General features: G+C 43.1%; 1 protein-coding gene across 1 annotated transcript in view; it reads left to right on the top strand.

Annotated features, from left to right (window-relative positions):
- Positions 1-1,956: 1,956 nt before the first annotated feature.
- Positions 1,957-21,125, top strand: part of LOC126263240 (odorant receptor 42b-like) — a 39,889-nt gene continuing 20,720 nt past the window's right edge. The window contains exons 1-2 of the mRNA XM_049960325.1: positions 1,957-2,324; positions 13,446-13,545. Of these exons, the coding sequence (XP_049816282.1) occupies positions 1,957-2,324; positions 13,446-13,545 (468 nt within the window). The remainder of the gene's footprint in view (positions 2,325-13,445; positions 13,546-21,125) is intronic.

The following is a 21,125-nucleotide window of genomic DNA, read 5'->3' as shown; positions in this document are numbered from 1 at the left end:
AGCGGCGCCGACATGCAGATCTTGTCAGTAGTACCTAGCCACCAGCGAGGTTCAACCACCAGGTGATGTCGGACAGTTGCTCCGAAGAAATATTGTGGGATTTGCACGTCATCCGGCGGCACACCCGTGAAGACTATTTACAACATATCCGCCGGGATAGCCTGAAGAGTCACAGCTTTCTCTAAGTCTACAAATGCTAGAAACGTAGGTTTGTCTTTCCTTAATCTATTTTCTAAGATAAGTAGTAGGGTCAGTACTGCCTTACGTGTTCCAATATGTCTACGGAATCCAGACTGATCTTCCACGATGTCGGCTTCTACCAGTTTTTCCATTCATCTGTAGAGAATCCTTGTTTGTGTTTCGCAGCCGTGGCTTATTACACTTCATTTCGTAGATCACTGCCGAGGAATGATACCCATTTTATTTCGTCCTGACGTCACACCTTCCAAAAGACATGTCTATGGGTCATCTAAATGGGGCAGTGAGAATGGAAGGACGAGACATGTAAGGATTGTAAAGAGGCGTAAACGTTTGATGTAATTGCTAACACAGTCACTGGCAAAGGGTGGCTGCGGTTTGACGAAAGACTGAAAGCCGGCCCTGGAACCGCAGAGAAAGAAGTCATAATGGGATATGAGCAGAACAAAAGCAAGTCGATCGGAAGATCCGGTGGACGTCGTTGCATCCCCTTTTACCAGACTGGCTGCAATAGGAGGGAGCATGTGTCAGAAACTGTGCCCTGCAGACAGACCCGGGTCTTGCGACAGTGCTTACACGCAAAACGCGAACCTTACTCAAGACTGCACCCTTAGCAGAATCCTAGCGCACATCCTATCCTCGAACATGATGAAATTCCCGAAGAGAATAAATTTCTCTCAAAGAACTAGTGTGGGTGCAGAGAGAGCGGATAGTGTCATAAATCGGCAGCCTTTTTCAGATACGATGTACTCCATACTGTGGACACAGGCAAATCGATCTTTGAAGATGTAGGGAGTAGCATTCCGCAGTGTGCCATAACATCGACTTATCAGTAAAATATGACCCTACAAACTGACTCATAGATGTCAGAGTGGTCAAACATTGTATCTTGTAAGGCCATGTACTTTTTTCTGTACAGTGAAATTCCTGCAGAGCAGGGATTCTCTAACAAAGCGTAGTTGCACCGCTAATGCTCTTGATATACATAAACGATTAATGATATAGGGGCAGCAGCAGTTTCCGATTGTTCGTTGACTATGTTCTTAGGACAGGGAAACTTCTTTTACAGGTAGGGTTAAGGAAACACAGATAAAATTGGACAACTTTCCAAACTCTTGTTTCATGCACGAGGAAATGTAATGCCCATAACCACATGATTGTGTGGATCGTGTATCACCTATGTTTCATGGTAAGGCAGTTGTTGTTGGAGATAATACTGGACAACTTTTGAAAGTCCTGTTTGATGCATGAGGAAATGTAATGTCCATAACCACATGATTGTGTGGATCATGTATCACCTAGGTTTGATGGTATGCCAATTGTTGTTGCTTTTAAAGCAGTTTATTATTGAACAGCAATTTTAAGTCATCTCCATTTATGGCGCCTAGCCACGGCTAAAATCAGTTCAGACCCCGTACTGAATCTGTGTTTCCCAATTGATTTTTCCAAAAATCTCTAATAATGTAGGTGAAATACCTCTGTCGTTTGCCTTATATATCGTACCACTGATATATGTTACGAATTATGTGTTACGTATATTTAAGCATAAAAAATAATGAAGCGTTAGCATGAATCACTTAGTTAAAGTTTGCTTGATAATTTGGCACAATCCTTCGAGAGCTTGCGTTTACTTAAGACATTCTTCGTTTACAGTCGACATCTGCAGCCGTCATTTGGAGCGTCAACAGTCTGCGAATAGGCCTTACGAAGGGGAGCGGCCTGCGTACTCTGCCGATTATTTCATGGTACCCTTACAACATGACTGTGTGGTCCAACTATGAAGTAACATTCTTCACCCAGGTAGTAACATTAGTCACTGGTGCATTTTGTAATAGATCATCTGACATTCTGATCATCACTCTCATGACCCAAGTCAGCTCTTTACTTGAAATGCTTAACCTCAAGTTCCGGGATGTCTCCAAAATTGATCAGTCACCTGCTACCAGGAATACAAAAAAGGGCGACCCAAACTACATGCGGAACAGCACTGCTTCTGTGTTCTCCTCATCGTTTCGTCGAAATGGTGTCCTGGAACCTGCTCGCACTATAAACTCTGAGAATCATTCTGAAGCTGAAATGTATAACTCGCTAGCCAGATGCATACAACAACATCAGGAAATTATAAGGTAAATATGCAAGGCCGAAAAGGTGGCTAGAAACAGGATAGTAAATAACAATATTTGCTCTCTAAACTGCTTTGTGCCTCTTAAGTATGTTCAGTAGATTACAATTGGTTATCGCAGTAGTAGATAAAGTAATATGGGACTGACGGAGAGTTGATTCAGAACTTACGACGTTTACAACTTGAATTTATCAAGTACAACTTGAAGTAATAGAGTCAAACAAATACTCTGTCAAGTTCGAAATAGTTTATCTGAAGTAATTGTTTAGTTTTCTACTTCGTATATAAATGAAATTATTTAGTAGGAGGAAATGGGAAATGCCTTTGCTCATTGAAAACCAAAGTGTCTTTCTGAGTAATATATTTATTGATGTTTGATATTAATGCTCGTGGCATCTTTGTCTTCTCATCTCTATTTGTGTATCATCGTATTGTTAAGCATGTAGATTCAATTAGAATTAGGATTCTATTAGAATATACTCACGAAAATTATAACCTGTATTTGGTCTACCGTTTGGCTCAAGCTCGGTCAATGTAATTGCCACAGACTGACTGACTTACATATTATCTGCCACACCTCTTGCAGATGACACTACAACGCCACTCTGTGCTGAGGGATCAACAGTGTCTTTTATACTGAGTAAAACTGCCGCTGGGTTATTGACACTGTAAAATACTGTTCACGTGTGATGTTCAAAAACACTCCCTGACATCTATCTTGGGCCTATGTACAATATAAAGTATCTTCATTGTTCACTGCTGACGTTTCTGTGTTGTCAGCATTCTGAAGGGGTAGTTTTGTTTATTGTTTTCGCGTGCAGAATTTTGTCAATCAGAGCTACAGCTATAGATACCAGCCAGAGCAACATCTGACACTAAAGTAGGTTAGGTAGCCGTTACTGTTTGAAAATTCTGATTCGCACGATAGAATATATATGAAGCAGAAAGTATACGCAGGGTGGTCCATTGATCGTGACAGGGCCAAATATCTCACGAAATAAGCGTCAAACGAAAAAACTACAAAGAACGAATCTGGTCATAATTTTCGACGAACAGTTGGTAACAGGTAGGTTTTATAAATTAAAATACAGAACTTAGGTACGTTTGAACATTTTATTTCGGTTGTTCCAATGTGATACACGTACCTTTTTGAACTTATCATTTCTGAGAACGCATGCTGTTACACCGTGATTACCTGCAAATACCAAATTAATGCAATAAATGCTCAAAATGATGTCCGTCAGCCTCAGTGCATTTGGCAATACGTGTAATGACATTCTTCTCAACAGCGAGTAGTTCGCATTCCGTAATGCTCGCACATCCATTGAGAATGAGCTGATCCATGTTGTCAGGCGTTTTCGGTGGATCACGATAGGAAATATCCTTATATTTTCGCCACAAAATGAAATCCGGGGACGTCAGATCCGGTGAACGTGCGGGCCATGGTATGGTGCTTCGACGACCAATCCACCTATGCTATTCGATACCGCTTCAACCGCACGTGAGCTATGTGCCGAACATCCATCACGTAGGAAGTACATCGCCATTTTGTCATGCAGTGAAACATCTTGTAGTAACATCGGTAGAACATTACGTAGGAAATCAGCATACATTGCACCATTTAGATTGCCTTCGATAAAATGGGGGCCAGTTATCCTTCATCCCATAATACCGCAGCATACATTAACTCGCCAAGGTCGCTGATGTTCCACTTGTCGCAGCCATCGTGGATTTTCCGTTGCCCAATAGTGCATAGCATGCCGGTTTACGTTACCGCTGTTGGCGAATGAGGCTTCGTCGCTAAATAGAACGCGTGCAAAAAATCTGTCATCGTCCCGTAATTTCTCTTGTTCCCAATGGCAGAGCTGTACACGACGTTCAAAGTCGTCGCCATGCTATTCCTGGTGCATAGAAATATGGTACGGGTGCAATCGATGTTGATTTAGCATTCTCAACACCGACGTTTAGGAGATTCCCGTTTCTCTCGCAATTTCTGTGCTACTGATGTGCGGATTAGCCGCGACAGCAGCTAAAACACCTACTAGGGCATCATCATTTGTTGCAGGTCGTGGTTGACGTTTCTCATGTGGCTGAACACTTCCTGTTTCCTTAAATAACGTAACCATACGGCGAACGGTCCGAACACTTGGATGATGTCGTCCAGGATACCGAGCAGCGTACATAGCACACGCCGTTGGGCATTTTGATCACAATAGCCATACATCAACACGACACGACCTTTTCCGCAATTGGTAAACGGTCCATTTTAACACGGGTAATGTATCACGAAGCAAATACCATCCGCACTGGCGGAATGTTAAGAGTTACCACGTACATATATATTTGTGACTGTTACAGCGCCATCTATCACAAAGCGAAAAAAGTGGCCCAACTAAAACATTCATATTTCTTTATGTACTACATGAATATGTAATAAAAATGGGGGTTATTATTTAAAAACACGCAGTTGATATCCGTTTGACCTATTTAGCGGGCCAACCATAGCGCCACCTGGTTTCCCCCTTCAAACAAGACGAGTTTCGTTCTTTGTAGTTTTTGCCTTTGATATTTATTTCATGAGATATTTGGTCTGGTCACTATCAATGGACAACCCTGTATATATGAGTCAGGAGGGGCTGGGATGTAGAAAGAACTACGGTAGATGTTATTTATACACTGAAGCGCCAGACAAACTGGTACTGGCATGCATATTCAAATACAGAGATACGTAAACAGGCACAATGCGACGATTCAGACGGCAACGCCCATGTAAGAAACAAGTGTTTGGCGTAGTTGTTAGATCTGTTAGCTGCTACAATGGCAGGTTATCAGGATTTAAGTGAGTTTGAATGTAGTGCTATAGTCGGTGCACGGGCGATGAGACACAGGATCTCCGAATTGGAGATTTTCCTGTACGACCATTCCACGAGTGTGCCTTGAATGTCAGGAATCCGGTAAAGCATCAAATCCCAGATAGCGCTGCGGCCGGGAGCAGACACTGCAAGAAAGGGACCAACGACGATTGAAGAGAGTCTTTCGACGTCACAGAAGTGAAACCCTTCCGCAATTTTCTGCAGATTTCAATGCTGGGCCTTCAACAAGCCTCAGCGTGCGAACCATTCCACGAAATATCATCGTTATGGGCTATCGGAGCCAAAGGCCCACTCGTGTACCCTTGATGACTGCACGACATAAGGCTTTACGCCTCTCCTCGGCCTGTCAACTCCGACATTGGACTGTTGATGACTGGTAACGTGTTGCCTGGTCTGGCGAGTCTCGTTTCAAATTGTATCGAGCTGACGGACGTGTGTGTCAGCAGGGGATTGTTCAAGCTGTTGGAGGCTCTGTGATGGTAAGATACGGGTGCAGATGAAGTGATATAGGACCCCTGATGCTTCTAGATACGATTCTGACAGGTGACACATACGTAAGCGTCCTGTCTGATTACCTGCATCCATTCCTTTCCATTGTGCATTCCGACAGGCCTGGACAATTCCAAGAGGACAATGCGACAGCGCACACATTCAGAATAGCTACAGAGTCGCTCCAGGAACACTATCCTGAATTTAAACACTTCCGCTGGCCACCAAACTTCCCAAACATGAACGTTATTCAGCAATCTGAGATGTCTTGCAAATTGCCTGTTCAAAAGAGATCTGCACCCTCTCAAACTCTTACGGATTTATGGACAGTCCTGCAGAATTCAAGGAGTCAGTTTCCTCCAGCACTACTTCGGACATTCTAGAGTCCATGCCACGTCGTGTTGCGCCGCTTATGCGTGTTCGCAGGGGTCCTGCACGATAATAGGCAGGTGTACCAGTTTCTTTGGCACTTCAGTGTATAATTCCGAACTTCACAAACGGAATCTGCTTCAATAGCGATTTTTTCTACAGACAGCAGGCCTTGTTTGAGGGCATATCCCTTTGTGTGTCTTCTAATGCAGAGACATTGGCTGAGATAATGAACAGACAGCAATTTGAAACATAGAAAAGCTCAGCAAACCGAACTGCTTGTACATGTCGACACAGCAGTCGTTTCATGACGTCGACCGCTGCCTACGTTGCTGCTGCATCCTCACTGCGACAGCTCGCTGCTCGCTACTGGCGCATCGCACCACTTTGTTAGCCGAGATCCGTCGAACAGCTAAGCTGCAGCCTTTTTGCTGGCTTTCTGGCGGTAATAATTACCCTTCAACTGTTCACATAGCTACCAAAGTGCTAAAACTGTCAAACTCACCACTGCAGAAGTGACACAGAAGCAGTTAATCATAATCCAAGATCAAGACATGTGGAGTTGGTCGCAGACAGCAATGGTATGTTCACGCTGCTGCCTCGCTGCTCTCTGTTGCTGCATCGTACTTTGCTACTCGCAGGGAACTTTGTTACATTTACACTGTGGCCTTACTGTTCGCTGGGAGTGGTTACGCTGCAGCAGTTTATCTAGCTGACATAGTGCTAGCGTATACACTGTACCCGTGATGTAGGGGTAGCTTCTTTGATAAGTAATGAAACCGTCCTAGGTCCAGAGTTCGAGTCTCTCCACTGTTTAAACTTAGAATGCTAATCAGCATTGGCGGTCGCAGACTTCGGGCATGGGAAGTCAACGTCAGTCTGCCAACGGCATTGTCAAAGACGGCCGAGGGGTGGACAGAGGTTCAGGGCACTCTGTTGCCCTAGAGATGGGAAACTGCCCCTAAAGGCGGAAGAATCAGCAACGATCAATGACATGAGGATGTAGAAGGCAATAGAAACCACTGCAATAAAGATACGTAACGTGTATCCACAGGACATGTGCCCAGTAATTGGAAGAGTGTCATGATGATCTCTCCATTGGCAAAGGATTCCGGAATAGACCCCCATTCGCATCTCTGGCAGGGGACTGCCAAGGGGGAGGTGACCATGAGAAAAAGAATGACTACGCGAGGAAAGGATAGCGTTCTACGAATCAGGCGTAGAATATCAGAAGTTTGAACGTAGTAGGAAAACTAGAAAATGTGAAAAGGAAAATGCAAAGGCTCAGTCTACATGGCCGGCCGCGGTGGTCTCGCGGTTCTAGGCCCGCAGTCAGGGACCTTGCATCTGCTACGGTCGCAGGTTCGAATCCTGCCTCGGGCATGGATGTGTGTGATGTCCTTAGGTTAGTTAGGTTTAAGTAGTTTTAAGTTCTAGGGGACTGATAACCACAGCAGTTGAGTCCCATAGTGCTCAGAGCCATTTCAACCGTTTTCAGTCTACATGTAGTAGGGATCAGTGAAATGAAATGGAAGGAATACAGGGACTTCTGGTTAGATGAGTATAGGCTAATATCAACAGCAGCTGAAATTGGTACAAGAGTAGGATTCATTATAAACACGGAGGTAGGGCACAGTGTGTTACAGTGAACAGTATCAGTAGGGGTTTTCGTACCAGAATCAACAGCAAACCAACAATGACAACGGTAGTTCAGGTATACATTCCGACGTCGCAGAATTAAGATGAAGTGATAGAAAAAGTATATGAGGATATTTAAAGAGTCATAGTACATAAAGGGAGATGAAAATCTAATAGTCATGGGGGACTGGAATGTAGTTGTAGGGCATGGAGGAGAAGAAAAGGTTACAGAAGAATATGGGCTTGGGACAAGGCATGAGAGAGGAGAAAGACTAATCGAGTTCTGTAATAAATTTCAGGTATTAATAGCGAATATTCTGTTCAAGACTCACAGGAGGAAGAGGTACACTTGGGAAAGGCCGTGTGATGCGGGAAGATTTCCATTAGATTACATCAAGGTCAGAGATTCCGAAATCAGGTACTGGATTGTAATACATACCCAGGACAAATACAGTATCAGATCACAATATGTTAGTGATAAAGAGATTAAGAGATTAGTCGGGAAGAATCAATACGCAAAGAAGTGGGATACGCAATTACTAAGGAATGACGAGATAGCCATGAAGTTCTTTAGGGCTATAGACACAGCAGTAAGGAATAGGTCAGTAGGCAGTGCAGTTGAAGAAGAATGGACATCTCTAAAAAGGACCATCACAGAAGTTGCAAAGAAAAACATTGGTACAAAGAAGATAACTGTAAAGAAACCATGGGTATCATGAGAAATATTTCAGATGACCCATGAAAGGTAAAATGTTCCGGGAAACTCAGGAATACAGAAATACAAGTCGCTAAGGAGAGAAGTAAACAGGAAGTGCAGGGAAGCTAAGACGAGATGGCTGCATGAATCTTGTGAAGAAATCATAAATGATATTATTGTTGTATGGACAGACTCAGCATACAGAGACGTCAAACCCGGTCCCTTAGGATTGACATTCTGTCGCGCTGACCACTTAGCTACCGGGGGCGGACGAGAGAATAATGAGAATGGACGACCAAGAGCGAATTGCTTGGATTAAAAAGGGTGGAAGACAGAGGAGTAGTCTGTCACCCCTACTGTTCAATCTGTACATTGAAGAAGCAGCGACGGAAATAAAAAAAAGGTTCATGAGTGGAATTATAATTCAAAGGCAAAGGATGTCAATGATACGATTCGCAGATGATATTGATATCCTGAGTGAAAGTGAATAAGTATGATCTGCTGAATGGAATGAACAATCTAATGAATACAGATTACGGATTAAGAGTAAATCGAAGAAAGACGAAAGTAATGAGGAGTAGCAGAAACGAGAACAGTAAGAAACTTAACATCAGGATTGATGGTCACGAAGTACATGAAGTTAACTAACTCTACTGTCTAGGCATTAAAATACGCCAACGGCCTTACCGCAGTGGCAACACCGGTTCCCCTCAGGTCACTGTAGTTAAGATCTGTCGGGATGGGCTAGCACTTGGATGGATTACCGCTGTTTGCAAGCGGGCTGGACTCAGCCCTTGTGAGGCAAACTAAAGAGCTATTTGACTGAGAAGTAGCGGCTCCGGTCTCGTAAACTGACATACAGCCGGAGAGCAGTGTGCTGACCACATGCCCCTCCATATCCGCATCCAGTGACGCCTGTGGGCTGAGAAAGGCACGGCGGCCGATGGGTACCGTTGGCCCTTCCACGTCCTGTTCGAATGGAGTTCAGTTTAGTTTACGCAGTAAAATAACCTATGACGGACGGAGGAAGGAGGATATCAAAAGGAGAGTAGCAATGGCAAAAAGGGCATCCCTGGCTAAGAGAAGACTACTGGTATCAAAGATAAGCCTTAATTTGAGGAAGAAATTTCTGAGAATGTACGTCTGGAGTACAGAATTGTACGGTAGTGATACACGGACTGTGGGAAAATCCGAACAGAAGAGAATTGAAGAATTTGTAATGTGGTGCTACAGACGAACGTTAAAAATTAGGTACACTGATAATGTAAGGAATGAGGAGGTTCTGCGCAGAATCGGAGAGGAAAATAATATGTGGAAAACGCTAATAAGTGGAAGGGACAGGATGATAGGACATCTGTTAAGACATGAGGGAATGACTACCACAGTACTAGAGGGAGCTGCAAAGGGCAAAAACTGTAGAGGAGGACAGAAATTGGAATATATCCAGGAAATAACTGAGGACGTAGGTTGCAAGTGCTACTCTGAGATGAAGAGGTTGGCACAGAAGAGGTTGGCATCAGAAGTCTTTTGACCCAAAAGGAAAACATAAAAGACGAATTGCGAAGTCCCATTGACAATCATTTTGGAGCTTTTGGTGAGAAAGAATTGGCACTATACCTACAGTACGTCGAAATGTAAGTTCTAGTACGTCATACTATGAAATTGTGGATTGATAATGGCTAGGCACTAGCCGAAATCTGGGTTTGTCTAATAAAACCTGAAAGAAAAGGACACAGCATGATAGACATTTGAAAAACAGACGTATTATTTTTCTCTGCCTTGCAGTATTGTACAGCCACGTCAGTTACGTTGCCAGGGAAAGATTTACTATCAGGGAGCCAAGTATACACCTATGGATGCTGCTACGACACCTGGCTTACCACGGACCGCCGACTGAGGCACCATTGTTGCGGGTTCGCTTGCTTGCAACGATAACCCTCGACACAGCGGTGGCACCGAATAGATTTTCGGACGAATCGTAGTTCTGTGTACTGAATCTCGATGAGTTTAAACACTTGTGGACGCTCCGAGAAGACGGAAAATAGTCACTTTGTATTCGCCACGGTCGTACCGTCCAAGCTTTGGGCATCACTGTATACGCAACACTATCATCTCTGCATGGCATAGGCAATAATTTGGACTCCAGGGGTTACATTCCTAATCTCATACTACCACTGGCTGTGTCCTGTCTCTCAGGGCTCCGTGATGTTGTCTTTCAGCAAGCGAATAGAGACTGATTGTAGCTAATAACATCAGTATCTACCACGATCCAGAGTGTGTTCGGCTGTTGCCGTCGCCAGCACGTTCTCCAGATCTCTTTCTCATTATAAACATCCGATCACGTGCTGCCGAGAATCTGGTACGTCATCGCTCATCAGCAGCTACAATTGAAGAACTCAGATTCAAGTAATATGGAACGAGTCTCCTGACACCTAAGTCCACTTCGACTCTTTGTGCATCCTGGTTACAGCTGATATTATTGTCAGTGGCTGCAACATTGTGTATTGAATTTCACACCCTGAATATACCCGTATTACCTAAAAAACTAAGCATGTATTCTGTGTCCATTTCTGCAAACCCATAATAAGTAAAAGTTCCGTATCTTCTTTCCTGCTATACTTCCTAGTGCTCCAATTTCTTTGGCCAGAGTTTTGTAGTTGAGCAGGAAACCGCTTCTCCCAGGACTGCTGGCAAGAGTGGTGCGAACTGTGTTGTAACTCTTCTGTGGATAACTAGATTAATATTGCCGTAAACAGTAGACCGACTTGGCCTAGTGCATTCCAGGGGAGACATAGTGCCACATGCCGAGAAGTTTCGTGTTGGCCATCGTAGAACCCAAGACATCGGCTACCCGACAACATGGTTGCAGCAAACGTTCAAATCAATCTTCTTGGATTTGAATGGTTTTACAATATATATGACTGAGTTTTTACTGCATTTCATCATTTCCATCGGCGTGCAAAGAAATAAGAATTTCACGTGGCATCCATGGCAGAAGTTCAAATATACCAGGCATGTCCTATTACATTGTCTCGTGGCCTGAAAGTCATTTTAACGTAGGTTTTCCAGTTCACAGATGCAGTATAGCTAAGAACGCAAGAACATGTGTAGAATGCGATGCCTCATTTCAAATAAATTTTTTGACGATACAGAGATTACTCGTGGAAAAATGACTAGTAAGTGCGCCAGTAATACTGCTCTATGGTGATACTGTGAAGACAGTGTGTTGCGTCACATCCGATTTCTTTGGAGTCGCTGGCCGTGTAACTGGCTCTTCGTAGTGTCTTATTCGTCAGTAAACAGAAAAACTGTTCAAGTGAATGCTTGGGCATACAAACTTTACCGACTGCACACAAGTAAAAAGGTATTTCGTTCATAATCAGAATAAAACAGTTTTCTCCTCTTTCTTTGTTTCAAGTAACAACCTGTTCGTTGTTAGTTCTTTAGTAAGCTCCATGTACACATCTGAAACACTGTTTGACAATAAATTAAGAAAAAAATACATACAAAAGTTATGTAATAATTGTAGCTTAGACACAGCTCAGTCATCTAAGTATATTTAACGTTATCAGATTTTATGTACCAATTTTGTTGTAATCATATATTATCTTCACACGAAAACACTCGTTCAATATTTGTGCAGCAACAACAACAGCTTACCGACGATTCTTCTTTACGTATTGTTGGCTGTAGTCCAAGACACATTTCTCAGCATTAGCTTTCGCAAGTTAATGATGAAGTTATCACGAGAGGCTATAAAGGCCCAGAGAGCAGTTTAAGAACTTAAAGAAACTCAACAGGGAGAACTGTTTATATGTGTCGATGTACTGTGGCTCAAAGGGCAAATTCTTCCTCACCACAAGCTACAAAATGCATGTCAGTGGAACTTCGCTATCCTATGAAGCGTTTGTGCTGTCGCCTTGCTGATCGCCAGCCTGGCACGCAGATTATGAATCAAACCTTTTGCCTCTCAGCATCCCATTTAACTAGCACCATAGCTTCTCGCCCTGCTGCTCCATTCGATCCCCTCCAGGCGATGATATCAAGCTGGTTTTTGTAAGGGTGTATTTATCCTGCCAAAACACTGCTCGTAGCTCGCCGGCACAGCACATCTATGACGAAACAAGCCTCTTGTTGATTCTTACCAGCCCATTTAACCTGCACCGTCGCCGCCCGTCCCACTGTTCACTACAATTCTCCCAAGCGGCGATATCAAGTTGGTTTGTGTTTCGCGCAGGGACCATCGCTCCATATCCTTAATCTTGAGCGTTAATTGAATGCTTCAAGTTGAACCCAGCTACCCGTGCTTGGCTGTGCTAGCACTTTCTTAGCTATAGAAGCTGCTGCAGGGTAATCACACCCAGCGAGCAGTAAAGCTCCAGTGTAAAGGTTACAAAGTTCCCAGCCAGTCTGTACTGATTGACGTACCAGCACCCGCATTGATACTATGAAATGGTGCTTTGGTAATGGCTAGGCACTATCCGATATCTGTATTTGCCTAATAAAACCTGAAAGAATAGGTCGTCTGATTGATGTGCTCTATCATTTGGAAGTCACATGAAAGTCGTTTAGTGCACTCACATTCGAAATGGAAGGTAAACTGATAATACGTTTGTTCTCCAAGGTGGTATCGCTCGGCGTCGTTAACATCCTGCGTGGTGGTACACAATAATTCTCTGATGAGTCAATTGATTTCTTATTCGCACGTCAGTTGTGGCGTCCCAATGAAAGTGAGCAGAAATATCACGGAACAACGTACTGCAGTCACCATAGGCGGCCATTCGGTTGCTATCCAATCCTAACTGTTGCTAATAATGCTAATCAGCTGCATGTTCCAAGCACTTAGTTGCCAGCTGGGCGTTTTCTGCTTGGAGCCATCTTGCTACTGCAGTTTGAATAGCCAGTCTGTAGCTTTTAGCCGAAAGAAACGCCGCAGTATCGTAGTATGATCCAATCCAGTTTATAATTGTAACAAGGTAGTTAGTAACATTGGTTCGTTCCTTTTTTGAAACTTAACTAGAATCTGAAGTGTTTTAATTTTCTTCACTGTATGTTTCAGCTTTGCGAAAGAACTCGAGAAGCTGATGAACGATGTACTTCTCGTTGATTTCCTCTGCTGCATGGTAGTCACATGTTCGACTCTTTACGTTAGTACATCGGTAAGTTCTTTTCAATCTGTTTTCTACTTATTTTGTCACATCATCGTTCAAACTAAGTTAGTAGTCTACCTGACTCCCGGAATATTCATTTGCAAGTAATAACAACAATAAGGATTCCTTCTACAGACACTAATCAGTTAGGAACAAAATGAAAATGCGAGATAATATAACTTATTCGGTTATAACATAAGTAGTGTAAGGCAACGATTTGTGGTACAGTTATGGTCCGAAACACAGTTTCAGTGTAGCAGGAAGTTTAAAATGTGCGCACACTCTATGGCAAGGAGAAAGATTAATTCTGGAAACGATCTTCTAGGCTGTGGCTAAGCCGTTTTTTCACAGTTTTCTTTCTTTTTTCCGGGAGTGCTAGCCCGACAAGAGTTACAAGGAACTTTTGTGAAGTTTAGAATATTACAGACAGTTAGAAAGTAGAAAGATACTGACAGAATCAAAGCTTTTAGGGTGGGTTATAAGTCGTGCCTGGTGAACCACGTTATGGCAGTGACACGTTTTCTGGTTTCTAGCCGCTTACACCTGACAGCACCAAAGCCGAAGTGACTCTTGGAGTACTGGTATTCCCTGGCAGTGGACCAAAATAAAATGCTACACTTAGCAAAATACAGATATAACTTTGCTCTATTGGTTCAAATGGCTCTGAGCACTATGGGACTGAACATCTGAGGTCATCAGTCCCCTAGAACTTAGAACTACTTAAACCTAACTAACCTAAGGACATCACATACATCCATGCCCGAGGCAGGATTCGAACCTGCTACCGTAGTGGTCTCGCGGGTCCAGATTGTAGCGCCTAGAACCGCTCGGCCACTCCGGCCGGCTTTGCTCAATTATTGGTCGCTTTACTATCATACTGAGCAAAGTTACAGAACAGAGATTTTCGGTTCAATCTCCAATTTTACGAATAAGTTATTGGTTTTTGTTATTCTAGAGAAATAATAATTTCACTTTATCGTTCTCATTGCTCAAAAGAGCATCTCCACAACGGCAGAAGAGTCGTTATTCTTTAGTCCAAATTTTAATTTCGAAATAATTTCAATTTTGCGAGTAGAAACAGTAAAGCAACTTTGCTAGCTGAGGAAGTCAAATAAGGAGAGTGAATGGATTGGCTATAAGAGGAAATGGGAAGGCTACACCCCTACCAAGAAAAAAAAGAAACAGTCGATAAATCTATAGCTCTGAAATAGCATGTTTCCGAGTTCGAGACGCTGGTTGGCGCACATTTTTAATCTTCCAGGAATTCCAACATGAGACAATTTTGAACTGTGGGATTTCTTCTTTGACATAGCTACTAATGTCATGCCAGTACGAAATTGTTCTTTTTTCACAGTTGGCCACAATTACAGTGTTATCTATCATTACTGAATGCTTCTGTTTCCCAATTTAATAACATCGTAAATGGACAGCTGAATTCAAAACCTTGTGTATGTCTCTTGAAGATAAAACCAAATGAAGTGGGTCCCAACATTGCAAGCATAAATAAAAACACCGAGAAAATTCATAACACGATCTTCATCAATGTAAATGCGATAACAGTGCCATGTGTAGTTAGATTTCGTGGGATGAATTAAAAAAGTGAAATTTCAATTTACGATGTACAACGTGCTTGTTGAACACTGACTAGAATCAAAGAGCTTCCTTACATGGAAGAAGAGTTATTCTGATAATTGACTTCGACAGTGGAAAAATAGAATGAACGAATACTACATCAAGGAGAGTACGTGAGAAAAGGGCTCGTGCCATAGAAGGTGCAGAACAGATACCAGACGGTCTTTTGACTCTGCAGCGCTGACGTACGTCGTGACAGATATGTATGTATGTATCTAACAGTGAGTCGTATGTAATTAGAGCAATATTTTAGGTCAACGTAAAGACATGACAGATTCACAAACAAGCTTTTGCACCTGCAATAATCCATGACATGCAGTGAGTCTAACTGCCTAATTTATGGATGTTTCAGAGTGGATCACCCAACGTGTGCGCAAGCATGGGTGTATCATTAGCTGTCACGTATCACGGCGTAAGAACAGTGGTCGATAAAAATTCTAACCGACAGTGACCGGTTACGGGTTTCAGGCTTCGCAAATGATCAGTTCTAAACCCGACTTCAGTCGTTGCAGGTGCTTCTCAACCAGAAGCCCAGCGAAAGGAATGGTGTGCAAAGGAATTTGTAGCTGGCCATCTCGCAAAAGACCGCTTCTCCCAGTGGGACATAACGCTATACGGTAGCTGAGGATGAAGGTATGCATGGGAAAAGAGTACACATCAAGATTTCAGGTCCCTAAAGAAAAAATCACCAATCTCCCATTAGGTAGTGTATATGTCACCAGCTCCTCAGTTCTATTCAGGGATCAGATCGCCGTCGAACGCTTACAGCCGGAGAAAATTCTGTACTTGTACGTTTTGATGTAAAATGTATGTAGTTTTCATCGAGTGTTAGGTCAAGCTAAATCTATCTCAGAATTAGATTAGCATGGTACTGGAACTGGTGGCTACAAGCTTCCAGTGTCCTCCATCATATTTGTTAATTTTCAAGTCTTGTTTTTTAAGTAACGTCCTTTTGAAAATAAGTACACAACGAAAGGTTATTTCAGACAAATTAATTTATTTTCAGAAAGTACATACTTCACTCCATTTTTCGACATAGTTGCCAAGTTTGTTGAAACACGTATGTACCTCTCAACTAATTTTAAAATACCCTCTTCATAAAAACTTGCCGCGTGCTCCGATAACCAAGAGTTCACTGTCATTTTCACGTCGTCGTCATCATTTAACGGTTGCCACTGAGGCGTAGTTTTAGGTGCAGGAACAGATGGTAACCGCTCGGCGCAAGGTCAGGGCTGTAGGGTGGATGGTCTGAAACTTCCCAGCCGAAAATGTCCTATAAATCGTGGGTGTGACCCGCAGTGTGAGGTCTTGCACTGTCACGGAGAAGAACAATTCCCTTTGCAGCATGCAGTGTCTTTTGTTTTGAATCGCTCTGCTTAGCTTCATCAGAGTTTGGCAGTATGCTTCTGCATTGATAGTGGGACCTCATTGCATGAAGTCGACCAACAAAACACCATACCTTTCCCAAAATACCGACGCCATGATTTTGCGCTGGTACAGAGTTTGTTTGGCCTTCACCTTTACAGGCGAGTGTTTGTGTCTCCATCCCATGCTCTGTTGCTTCGATTCGTGCGTGATATGCAAAAACCATTTCCTCGTATCCAGTTACGATCTGACTTAAGAAGCCGTCACCTTCTTCTTGATAACTTCCTCGCACATTCAAATCTTTGGTTTTTGTGGTCCTCTGTTAGGAGTTTCGGGAGACAACGGGAGAACAGTTTCCCAAGCTTTTAGTGTCCAGAAACAATGTTCTAAAGCACTGATCTCGACACGTCAGGAAATTCGTTCGTGAAGCGGCTGTTCTCACGAATCCTCACTTCAGCTGAAACCACCAAATCGTTTTTAATCAAAGATGGGTGACCGTAGCGGTGCTCATTAAGGACGTTGTCACGGCCATCTTTGAATTCTCGTACCCACTTACGCACTTTGCTTCCACTCATAACAGTATCACCGTACACTTCGCAAATCTGTCGATGAATTTCTGCAGCAGACAGGTTTCTTGCTGTCAAAAAACGTATCAGTGAGCGAATCTCACACGCGGCGGGCGAGTAGATAGCCTAAAAAGCTTTGAAAGCAAGGAACAGAGCCGTACAGGTTACCTACGGAACTGAAATTGAGGACAATTGTTTCCGAGGCATGCCGTTACACGACGCAGGCGCTCGTTGCGGTATGCGCGCGAACTACTAGTATCTACAACAAAACGGACCTTACATAAAAAACGGGCCTCGTAGTTTTATGTATTATCTGTGAAGTAAAATAGCAAAATCGGGAAAAAGTTATTTATATGTACTCGCGCATAATGGGTTCAAAAAAATGGCTCTGAGCACTATGGGACTTAACATCGGAGGTCATCAGTCCCCTATAACTTAGAACGACTTAAACATAACTAATCTACATTACACACATCCATGCCCAAGGTAGGATTCGAACCTGCGACCGTAGCGGAAGCGCGGGTCCAGACTGAAGCGCCTAGAACCGCATGGCCACACCGGCCGGCCTATAATGGGGTAGAAGTCCGCAAAGCGTACGTGTACCCCAAGAAGAAACTATTTTCGAACTTTTACCCCATTTCTTATACTGTGGCTTGTGCAGTCCTTTCTGGCACATTCGAGCATTTTCTGTTTGTGTTCGTTTATTGTGTTTGTGCACACGTTCGCAACACAGACACTAGTTATCAATAATATATTCTCCCCCACAGTTTACAGCAATCTGCCAACTTTTCAATTGCCACGACTATACAAATCCCGTGATTCTGAGATGAAGAAATCGTCGATCCATGTTCGGCGCATATTTTCTATCGAAAAGGAAGTTTCTTGAAGGCAGAGAGCGTAGAAGGGGAAAATCTGAGGCACAAGATGAGGTGAATAAAGTTAATGTGGAATGACGTCCCAACCTAACATCTGCATAGCGTTTTTGTCAGTCCAGCACAATGCGGGCGAGTGTTGTCGTGAGGTCCTGTCACATCACGCAGTCTTCTTGGTCTTTGTTCTTGGAGTGTGTCTGCAAGACGGCTCAGTTCTTGACAATAAACGTCGGCAATGGTGGTTACACATCTTGGAAGTAATTCGTAGCACACCATGCCGTCGCTCTTGTGACTCTTGGAGTACTGGTATTCCCTGGCAGTGGACCAAACTAAAATGCTACACTTAGCAAAATACAGATATAACTTTGCTCTATTGGTTCAAATGGCTCTGAGCACTATGGGACTGAACATCTGAGGTCATCAGTCCCCTAGAACTTAGAACTACTTAAACCTAACTAACCTAAGGGCATCACATACATCCATGCCCGAGGCAGGATTCGAACTGCTACCGTAGTGGTCTCGCGGGTCCAGATTGTAGCGCCTAGAACCGCACGGCCACTCCGGCCGGCTTTGCTCAATTATTGGTCGCTTTGCTATCATACTGAGCAAAGTTACAGAACAGAGATTTTCGGTTCAATCTCCAATTTTACGAATAAGTTATTGGTTTTTGTTATTCTAGAGAAATAATAATTTCACTTTATCGTTCTCATTGCTCAAAAGAGCATCTCCACAATGGCAGAAGAGTCGTTATTCATTTGTCCAAATTTTAATTTCGAAATAATTTCAATTTTGCGAGTAGAAACAGTAAAGCAACTTCGCTAGCTGAGGAAGTCAAATAAGGAGAGTGAATGGATTGGCTATAAGAGGAAATGGGAAGGCTACACCCCTACCAAGAAAAAAAAGAAACAGTCGATAAATCTATAGCTCTGAAATAGCATGTTTCCGAGTTCGAGACGCTGGTTGGCGCACATTTTTAATCTTCCAGGAATTCCAACATGAGACAATTTTGAACTGTGGGATTTCTTCTTTGACATAGCTACTAATGTCATGCCAGTACGAAATTGTTCTTTTTTCACAGTTGGCCACAATTACAGTGTTATCTATCATTACTGAATGCTTCTGTTTCCCAATTTAATAACATCGTAAATGGACAGCTGAATTCAAAACCTTGTGTATGTCTCTTGAAGATAAAACCAAATGAAGTGGGTCCCAACATTGCAAGCATAAATAAAAACACCGAGAAAATTCATAACACGATCTTCATCAATGTAAATGCGATAACAGTGCCATGTGTAGTTAGATTTCGTGGGATGAATTAAAAAAGTGAAATTTCAATTTACGATGTACAACGTGCTTGTTGAACACTGACTAGAATCAAAGAGCTTCCTTACATGGAAGAAGAGTTATTCTGATAATTGACTTCGACAGTGGAAAAATAGAATGAACGAATACTACATCAAGGAGAGTACGTGAGAAAAGGGCTCGTGCCATAGAAGGTGCAGAACAGATACCAGACGGTCTTTTGACTCTGCAGCGCTGACGTACGTCGTGACAGATATGTGTGTATGTATCTAACAGTGAGTCGTATGTAATTAGAGCAATATTTTAGGTCAACGTAAAGACATGACAGATTCACAAACAAGCTTTTGCACCTGCAATAATCCATGACCATGCAGTGAGTCTAACTGCCTAATTTATGGATGTTTCAGAGTGGATCACCCAACGTGTGCGCAAGCATGGGTGTATCATTAGCTGTCACGTATCACGGCGTAAGAACAGTGGTCGATAAATTTCTAACCGACAGTGACCGGTTACGGGTTTCAGGCTTCGCTAATGATCAGTTCTAAACCCGACTTCAGTCGTTGCAGGTGCTTCTCAACCAGAAGCCCAGCGAAAGGAATGGTGTGCAAAGGAATTTGTAGCTGGCCATCTCGCAAAAGACCGCTTCTCCCAGTGGGACATAAAGCTATACGGTAGCTGAGGATGAAGGTATGCACGGGAAAAGAGTACACATCAAGATTTCAGGTCCCTAAAAAAAAATTCACTATCCTCCCATTAGGTAGTGTATATGTCACCAGCTCCTCAGTTCTATTCAGGGATCAGATCGCCGTCGAACGCTTACAGCCGGAGAAAATTCTGTACTTGTACGTTTTGATGTAAAATGTATGTAGTTTTCATCGAGTGTTAGGTCAAGCTAAATCTATTTCAGAATTAGATTAACATGGTACTGGAACTGGCGGCTACAAGCTTCCAGTGTCCTCCATCATATTTGTTAATTTACAAGGGGAAAATCTGAGGCACAAGATGAGGTGAATAAAGTTAATGTGGAATGACGTCCCAACCTAACATCTGCATAGCGTTTTTGTCAGTCCAGCACAATGCGGGCGAGTGTTGTCGTGAGGTCCTGTCACATCACGCGGTCTTATTGGTCTTTGTTGTTGGATTGTTTCTGCAAGACGGCTCAGTTCTTGACAATAAACGTCGGCAATGGTGGTTACACATCTTGGAAGTAATTCGTAGCACACGATGCCGTCGCTCTTTCACCAGAAGCAAAACATTTGGCTTCTATGGATGCGCGCACGTCTTTGTGCGGGCCTTTGCTGCTTCGTTTCCGCTCAGTCATGCCTTTCTTTTCCTTACGTTAGCATGAAGACACCATTTCTCGTCACCAGTAACGATACATAATAGGATTCTTCACGAGTCAAATGATGACTTGCAAGTAGAGATGCACTTGTAATCACCCGTTGATTTTTGTGATTTTCGTTTACCTTTCTGGACCCTTCCGATTACATACAAGCGTCGGACGCCGAATGTCTTCCCGAACGTGGATATTTACTAATGTCAAAATGATTCTCCTTCAAACGAAGAGACCACTTTTTTGTCGTGATCTATCCAGTAGCATTATCCGCATATACGGCGCAAATGTTTCTGGCTGCCCCCGATGCTATCACCCCTCTATTGAAGTCAAACATGAGAATATATTCCCATCTCCAGAATGAGATTTTCACTCTGCAGCGGAGTGTGCGCTGATATGAAACATCCTGGCAGATTAAAACTGTGTGCCGGACCTAGACTCGAACTCGGGATATTTGCCTTTCACGGGCTAGTGCTCTACCACTGAGCTACCCAAGCACGACTCACATCCCCTCCTCAC

Source organism: Schistocerca nitens, chromosome 6 (genome assembly GCF_023898315.1).
Source record: "Schistocerca nitens isolate TAMUIC-IGC-003100 chromosome 6, iqSchNite1.1, whole genome shotgun sequence".
Lineage (NCBI taxonomy): Eukaryota > Metazoa > Arthropoda > Insecta > Orthoptera > Acrididae > Schistocerca > Schistocerca nitens.
This window is presented reverse-complemented; position numbering and strand designations above follow the sequence as displayed.